This window comes from Catharus ustulatus, chromosome 16 (genome assembly GCF_009819885.2).
Source record: "Catharus ustulatus isolate bCatUst1 chromosome 16, bCatUst1.pri.v2, whole genome shotgun sequence".
NCBI classification, from domain to species: domain Eukaryota; kingdom Metazoa; phylum Chordata; class Aves; order Passeriformes; family Turdidae; genus Catharus; species Catharus ustulatus.
In genome coordinates, this window is record NC_046236.1 from 429657 (window position 1) to 438213 (window position 8557).

Consider the following 8557-nt stretch of genomic DNA (forward strand, 5'->3'; position numbering starts at 1 on the left):
TCTGTCAGTTCCCCAGAGTTGGTGTATGGAGCAACTGTCTCTCGTTCCTCCATCTGGAGCCCAATCTGGCAGCAAATACACCCCAAAGTGAACCTTGTGTCTTCTTCTGACTTCATTCCCCTTGACTGCCAATAGAACTGAGATCTAAGCTGTGTTTGAGACCAGCATTGTCATATGGATTGAAAATGGCTGATGCTAGTTAGAGTGGAATAAGTATTCCACCAATTTAATATCTTCAGCAATGATCCATAAGAAAGCCAGAAATTTTTAGTTTGGAACTGTAGGAGATCCAGGCGTATGATCCGTCAGAGGGAAAAACTGGGAAAGAATTTATGAAATAACCCAGTCTATAGGAAATACTGAATTAGATAAAAAATAGCAAGGTGCTGTGACAGCAAAAATCAGTTTGGGGCCATGTTTGAGGAGCTGCCACATCCTGGGGCCTGGATTTGGCAACTCCTGTCTGTATATTCAGGGCAGCTACAGCTAGAATGATCACTTCCACCCTTTAAGTATCTCATTACAGAAAAAAAAGTTGATGAACTGGAACAGGTTCAGAGAAAATCAGTGCAAATTTCTCAGCTCTTGGAAAGATTTCACAGAAAAGGAAGTCTTGAAAATGGTTAAATAATTAGAATTTGGCTTGAAAAGGTATTTAGCAATCTATACTTATTTGGTAAGTATGTGTGTGTGTGTGAGAGAGAGAGAGAGAGAGAGAGAGAAACTGTTCTGAATTAAAGGTAAGGGGAAAAGGAAAATTCAAACTAAATGTCTGTAAAGGCTTCCTGGCAGAAAAAGCTGTGAGGCTGGAAAGTGTCAGTGCTTCTTCTCTTGGATATTTAGATCTGTTTGGAGAGGTGGAAGGGAACTACAGGAAAACAAATGCAGTTCTGCTTTTTTCCATCTCTTACAGAATCCTAGGGCAGGCACCTACCTTTTCCACTTTCTGTGCTTTTTAAAATTTGAAACAATAAGAGACATAAAGCATTTTTCTGTGTTGGACAGATAATCTCAATTTACTAAATATAGTGTTCAGCTGGACAGCAGTTGGGTGGAGCAGGAAAATGCTCCTTCCATGGGAATTAGTACCTCTCAGAGAATAAAAATAATAGTTCCAAATTTGTTCATCCTTGCGTCAGCATGGGCAAAACTCTCCTGTTCTAATTCCGTAATAAATTATTAACATTTGTTCCCAGGAATGGAGCTCAGTTTCCACGAACAGCATTGCTGCCTCTGACACCTGCTAGGAAGTCACAGGGGTTCCCTGGCTTGCAGCACCTTAATTGTCAAACCCTGACTGCCAGGATCTCCTAAGCCTCACCCCTGGGTGGGCAGCATAGTTGGTAGCTGTCTCCATTTTTGGTGATTCACACTCCTGACAGCATTTGTTCATTGATGACTTACTTGTGTCACTCCCCTCCCTCCCAGTCAATCCTTACAATAAATGTTAGGATCTGAGTGCTTTCCTTACTTTTACATAACCATCTTGTTTCCCAATAACATGCTATCCTAGGCCACATATGTTTAGTTGGTTAAACCCTCTGCCTGAATGACTGTTGCTTTAATTGCATTGCAATGCCCTGCACTAATAAACCGCTCCAAAGTGCAGCGCCTGGTGTGACTGACAGGCAGCATGGTCGGGACTGATGGGGATTTTGGGTGTTCCTCTCCCAGGAGGATGCAGAGCGGCTGTATAAGGCTTGCAGACGGTATGACCTCTTGAACAAGTTCTACCAGGCCTCCAACCAGTGGCAGAAAGCCATGGAAACAGCTGAGGCTCATGACCGGGTTCACCTGCGCACCACCCACTACAACTACGCAAAGCACCTGGAAGCAACCGGGCAGCAGAACCTGGCACTCACCCAGTAAGCGCCAGCTGGGTGTACCCGGGGGACTGGGTAGATATGGGTGAAGAAGGATGTTTGATGATAACCAGTAAAAAATAATTAAAGTCTTTTCCTTTTTCTGGTGCCTTCTATCTCACAGAGTGAAAGCATTCCCAGTGAAATCTGCCAGCACCCTCCCATGAAAATAATGTGGTGTCTAAAAGGTCAAGGGCCAGTAGTTGCACCCTACTCATATCCAGTCCTGTGTTTGTCTCTGGAAGACCACTGCTATCTTTTCCTTCCATTTCTGTGATAAAACCAATTATTTGCTTTTTCCAAGAGTCCCAGACACAACTGCTGGAACAGAATTTAGTTTGACTTGATTGCTTCAGGTGCCTGATCCTCTCCTGTGGTTGCTAAGTCCTATGAGAAGTTAGTGGAGGGTATTTCTGATGTCTTGTATTTCTTGTTTTTATATGAGTTTTCCAATATGAAAGTTACCATCATCATCGTCGTCATTATACAATAAGGTCAATTCTGTTCAGAATCAAAACAGAGCTCTGCTGATCATCATGCTGATGGCCATGGTGGGCAGTGGGGTTAGAAGAGGTGGGTGCTGGGCTAAGGGCAGTGACCTCCCAGCAGTGGCAAAGGCTGATGTTGCAGTAGGTGGTATAATGTGGAGCCTGGGACATTTGTAACTTGTCCAGTCAGGTGTGCTTGATGCTTGGGAAACTTTCTGGAATACTACTTTGGGCCATCACTGGCACTTTTTAAGTATTTCCTGTGCTGTGAAGATCACACCTCCCTCATTCCAAGTGGTTGGCAGCACCAGTGAACTTTTAATTTTTGATGGTGCTGGTGGACTGCAACTGGTCTTATAGTGAATTTATGCAGCTAAAGCAGTTGTTGCCAGTACTGACAGTTGATGCCTGGCAAACAAGATTACATGGATGTTTTACAAATTGAGAGCTAATAAGGAGGCTGTCATTTCACATCTAATATGTTCTTCTTCTCTACAGCTATGAAAAATCAGACACACACAGGTTCGAGGTACCTCGAATGCTCTCCGAAGACTTACAAGCCCTGGAGAACTACATCAACAAGATGAAAGACAAGTCAGTGCTATGCTTGTTCCTTCTACATGGGGCTGTCAGGTTTGACATAGAGTTTGTGATGAGAGTGAGGATGAGATACTGTGAATCCTCTCAGTCTCATTCAACCCCTACCTTATCCACTATGACCCTCCAACAGCTTTTCAGGTTTATGCTGCACTTGCTCAAGAACTGCCATATTGGTTTTCCAGGCTGACTTCTTGTATAGTGCAAATCCTGGGAGTGTTACACTTGGGTTGGGGTAAAGTATGTGTTCTAAAAAGTGCGTTCAGTCTTCAGTTCAAGCTCTCTAGGAGGGAAAAACAGCATCAGGAAGTTCTTGTTGCTGCAGTTAATACTGTTGTTTTTCCAGGAGCCTGTGGAAGTGGTGGGCACAGTACTTGGAAAGCCAGTCAGAGATGGAATCTGCATTAAAATACTATGCACTGGCTCAGGATTATTTTTCCCTAGTCCGTGTCCACTGCTTTCAAGGCAACATTCAGAAGGTAAGGCAGCCTGCTTCCACCTGCTTCCAGAGTTCTCATTCCTGGGAGGAGGATAGGCACAAAGTAAACCTGTGCAATTCCCTCTGCAGGCTGCTGAAATAGCAAACGAAACGGGGAATGGGGCAGCCTCCTATCACCTGGCACGGCAGTACGAGAGTCAGGAGGACATCAAGCAGGCCGTGCACTTCTACAGCCGGGCCCAGGCATTCAACAACGCCATCCGCTTGTGCAAGGTACAGCGTGCCCACACCAGCACACGCTTCTGCCCTGTGGTGCTACAAGGGGTTTGTGCTCCTTCTGTCCCATAAGACACTGCCTGTTCTTGGACAGTCCATGATGGAGCTGCTCCTGGTTTCTGCTGACCTCTTCTACCAAAGGTGGATCAATAAAGGCTTGGTGGTTTGGAAATGAATTTTCTTAAACAGCTTATCAGAAACTCCCTGAAAGAAATAATCATAATCAAAGCTAGAAATCACTTGGGTTGTAGAGATTTTACACAGAAGGGGGAGAGATTTTAATACTATGTGGCAGTATAAAGCTACAGGCTTTTATTCCAGAAGTTGGAATTATGAAATTTGTGTGTGCACACCCAGAGCCAAACCTTTGCTTTTGAACAGGCAAATAATTTAGATGATCAGCTGATGAACCTGGCTCTCCTGAGCTCACCAGAAGACATGATAGAGGCAGCCTGCTATTATGAGGAAAAGGGGGATCAAATGGACAGAGCTGTTATGTTATACCATAAGGTAAATGTTTTTTACTAAAAACTCCCAAACTTTACACTTGAAGCAGTTCCTATAGCAGAGGAATGTTAAATCAGCTGTGCTGCTTACTATTAGTCATCTTTTCATGGTGAGTAATGCTTTATTAAGCCACTCCAGGGTGTCCTGTGAATTGGCTCTGTAGTGCTCATTCTAGTCTTTTAAGCCTTATTCCTAATTTTGCAGGCAGGACACTTCTCCAAAGCTCTGGAGCTGGCCTTTGCCACGCAGCAGTTTGGGGCCCTGCAGCTCATTGCTGAGGACCTGGATGAAAAGTCTGACCCAGCCCTGCTTGCCCGCTGCTCTGGGTTCTTCATTGAACACGCTCAGTATGAGAAGGCAATGGAGCTGCTACTCACGGCGAGGAAGGTGAGCTGAGCCCTCTGGTCCCTTGTGCACAGATAGAGGAGCACAACAGGTGTGACCTGCACACAGCTATTCATCTGTGCAGGTAAACAGATATAAGACACTTGTAAAGTTTCAAGATTCCTCTTAAGCCAGGGATTCAGGGGCACTGGCAGCTCAGTCTTGCCAAAATGCTGGCTGGGTCTGTGCTCACTCCTCTTTAAAAAGCTCCTATGGTTGGCTTTCTTCCACATTTTGCAAGGGTACCATAGCCCTTTTCTGGACTACAAACTTTTGCATAGCCTACTCAGAATTTGTTCCTATATGGGAAGTACCAAAATATTTAACAAAATCTTTCAATTTATTTGTATTTGCTGAAAATGTTATTATTGATCATGCCTAACAAACTTGTCTTGTATGTCTCAAACTCTCATGTTCAGAGTCAAAATGGCTGACTCTTTAGTGGCATACTCTGTCATGGAAGAACATGTTCTTTTTAGCAAACAGTGTGTGCCTGAACAGAGGCTGATGTTGAGACATGTAACTACATCCCAGTGTTCCAGACAGAGCATCCTCAGCTGCTTGTGTTTGTAGCTGATTTTTCTGTAGGCTACACCACAAGCAAATGTGATGTATCATGATAGTGTTTGCAACATCTCATTGCACTCTTGCTCCCATCAGTACCATGAAGCTCTGCAGCTCTGCCTAGAGCAGAACCTGACCATCACGGAGGAGCTGGCTGAGAAGATGACGGTCTCCAAGGAGTCCCAGGATCTCTCTGAGGAGTCCCGGAGGGAGCTGCTGGAGCAAATTGCCGACTGCTGCATGAGACAAGGCAACTACCACATGGCCACCAAGAAATACACACAAGCAGGGAACAAGTTAAAGGTCAGCCTGGATAGCCTCAAAACAAGGGTGTTTTGAAAAGAAAACCTTGAACCAGACTGCCTACAGTAACTACCCAGATGAAACTTCTGAGCCATCCTGATGGTGATGTTGCATTCACAATATTTTCCCTCTCTTCCTCTGTGCCACTCTTTCTCTTGCCAGGCTATGAGGGCATTGCTGAAATCTGGAGATACTGAGAAAATTATCTTCTTTGCGGGAGTTTCCAGACAGAGAGAAATTTATATCATGGCAGCCAACTACCTGCAGTCACTGGATTGGCGTAAGGACGCAAAGATTATTGCGAATATCATCAGCTTCTACACCAAAGGAGGGGCCCTTGACCTCCTGGCAGGTTTCTATGATGCATGTGCTCAGGTACTGCCCTTCCTGTGTCTTCTGAAGGTGTTTGGTTTATTGGCTCTGGAGCAAGACTATCTTCTTTCTCCTCTTGCAGGTCGAAATCGATGAGTATCAGAACTATGAAAAAGCCCACAGAGCACTGACAGAAGCATACAAGTGCCTTTCCAAAGCAAAGGCCAGAAGCCCTGTGGAACAGGAAAGCAAACTTGGCCACCTGCAGAGCAGGATGAGTCTGATGAAGCAGTTCATCCATGCTCAGAGGTGAGCTGCAGCAATGGAGAGCACAGAAACTAAGTGACAGAAATACCATACCAGAACAGAAGTTGTAACAGCATCTAAAAAATAATAAATAATTTGCAGCTTGCTGGAAATAGGTACACTTTTCCGGCAGGGAAACCATAATATGATTTTTAAAAGTGCATTTAAAACGTTGCATTAAAGAGAGAATGGTAACCTGAAAGAGAAGGATATAGACCAAGGGAGGTGTAACCAGAAAGGTAATTATCAGAAAATCACAGAATCACAGACTGCTTTGAGTGGGAAGGGACCTTAAAGACCATCTTCTTCCAAAAGCCTGCCATAGGCAGACACCTTCCACTATCCCATGTTATTCCAAGCCCCATCCAACCTGATCTTGGACACTGCCAGGGATCCAGGAGCATCCCCATCCTCCCAGGGAACAATTCGGGTAGTGGGAAGCCATTCCCCATGTCCTGTCCCTCCATCCCTTGTCCCCAGTCTCTCTCCAGCTCTACTGGAGCCCCTTTAGGTGCTGGAAGGGGCTCTGAGATGTCCCTGGAGCCTTCTCTTCTCCAGGTGAGCACCACCAGCTCTCCCAGCCTGGCTCCAGATGGGCTCCAGCCCTTGGAGCACCTTCATGGCCTCCTCTGGACTTGCTCCAGCAGCTCCATGTCCTGCCTGTCCTGGGACCTCAGGCTGGAGGAAGCTCTGCAGGTGGGGGTCACATTTGAGCACGGCAGAGGGGCAGAATTTCGCCCTCCTTTGCTGTCCATGCTGGCCAATCAGTCCCAGGACATGGGGGGGGTTTCTGGGTTTTGTTTGGGCTTCTGTCATAAGAACTCTTCCCTGTCCTTGGCCAGATAAGCTGAATGCTCTCCCTGGGCTGTGACACTTCCATTTTGCTCTTTCCTAGAGTTTATCCTGAAGACACTGAAGAAGCAGTCAGGCAGTGTGAACTGCTCCTGGCTGAACAGGACTTCGACAATGCCATCCGGTATGGTGATATCCTGGGATTTTTGGTTCAGCATTATACACAAGTGAAGAAATTCCATACAGTAAGTGAAGTCTTAATTCTTCTAACCTACAAAACCATATTGTCCACCTGTGCAGCTTAGTGGAATGTGGCTCTCATGCAGGAAGATGTTCCAGGGTAGGAGCCTAAAGTCACAGCAGGGTGAGGCACAGCTCAGGAACTTTATCAGATTTTTCATTCTATGGGAGAAGAGAAAAGGAAAGTTCACAGGACACAGAGCATAAATGTTAGTAGATTCTTAAGCTTTCCCAGTGATTCAATGAGAATAGAGGATCTGTCTGGGTGCATGCCTCAGCAATGCCACCACACTGTGTTTGCCACCTGGCCAGAGAAGAAAACTGTAGATTGGCAGTTTTTGAGGAAATAGTGAACACCGCTTCAGGACAGATGTGCCACACACCCCGTGAACAAGTCCACTGCCTGCTGCTCTGATGAAACATGAGGGTGCCAAGTGTGAGTTCCTCCAGCTGTGCTGATGAACTTCACTTTTAATGTACAAAGCACAAGAAATGGTTTACTGGGGCCCCTGTAGCAATGCACCCTCTGACAATGACATCTGCATTCCTTTAGGCTTATCACTACCTGGAAGAGATGCAGAAAAGAATTCCAGCCTCGAACCTGAGCTACTATGTGTCCCAACAGACCATGGAGGCCGTGCACCGAGGAGCTGGTGTTCCCATGAGCCCAGTACACACTAGCCACAGCAGCACAGACAGCAAGGAGGAGGAAGAGGCTGATGAAGTGGAAGACCCCTGACAATGAGCACTTACCAAAGGCAAAGCTGACTTTATTGCCAGCTTATTTATTCCACCCTCATTAGGGGGTCCAGACCAGTCACATGCTGTTGCCACACAGCTTTTTGATTATTACCAAGAAATTTATTTTTCCTGCTTGACTGTACAAGGAACAGTGTTGGAGTTAATATGTTCTTTCAAGCACAGCATACAGAGATTTACATGTACATTCTGTTAGAAAGCATTCTGTTAGTATTTTAATAAATTCGAGCCAGAAAAAAAACAGTAAGAACTGCATATTGTAACTTCACTTTTTTCTCAGTACAGAAGAGCTGAATAATTGAGATGGAAACTGTGAGTTGCCTTTCAAGTACAACTCTGACCTGCTAAGGTGCTTATCTGTGATTCCCTAGAACTGAGACCTTCTGAAAACAATCTCCAGCCCATTTGGGTAGGAGCTTGGTTAAAAGTCAAACCACCCACTCCTGCAGGCTGAAGGCAGAGTTTCCCAAACAAAAGCTTCTGTATTTAAATACATCAGTGGATCATATGGGGTAGAGCAACACTTTATCTGGGATAAATCTCAGAGTCACAGAATGCCTGGGTTAGAAGGGATCCTGGATGCCCCCTGGTCCAACCCCTGCTCAAGCTGGGTCATTCTGAGCAAGTGAAGCTTCTTTCTTATCTCAAAGCTCTTTCTCCAAGAAATCAGGCATCAGGCCACTCTCTACTAGTCAGATTTTTGGAGGCCAATTTCTTCCCTGGCACAA

At 45.4% G+C, this 8557-nt stretch overlaps 1 protein-coding gene across 4 annotated transcripts in view; it reads left to right on the top strand.

Annotated features, from left to right (window-relative positions):
- The window catches only part of IFT140 (intraflagellar transport 140), a 97397-nt gene extending 89313 nt beyond the window's left edge, over nt 1-8084 (top strand). For all 4 annotated transcript variants that reach the window (XM_033074074.2, XM_033074075.2, XM_033074073.2 and 1 more), the window contains 11 exons: nt 1675-1865; nt 2849-2944; nt 3294-3426; nt 3516-3659; nt 4044-4172; nt 4374-4556; nt 5214-5420; nt 5583-5795; nt 5875-6041; nt 6934-7075; nt 7624-8084. In XM_033074074.2, the coding sequence (XP_032929965.1) occupies nt 1675-1865; nt 2849-2944; nt 3294-3426; nt 3516-3659; nt 4044-4172; nt 4374-4556; nt 5214-5420; nt 5583-5795; nt 5875-6041; nt 6934-7075; nt 7624-7809 (1791 nt within the window). In that variant the 3' untranslated portion in view covers nt 7810-8084. The remainder of the gene's footprint in view (nt 1-1674; nt 1866-2848; nt 2945-3293; nt 3427-3515; nt 3660-4043; nt 4173-4373; nt 4557-5213; nt 5421-5582; nt 5796-5874; nt 6042-6933; nt 7076-7623) is intronic.
- Nucleotides 8085-8557: the final 473 nt, after the last annotated feature.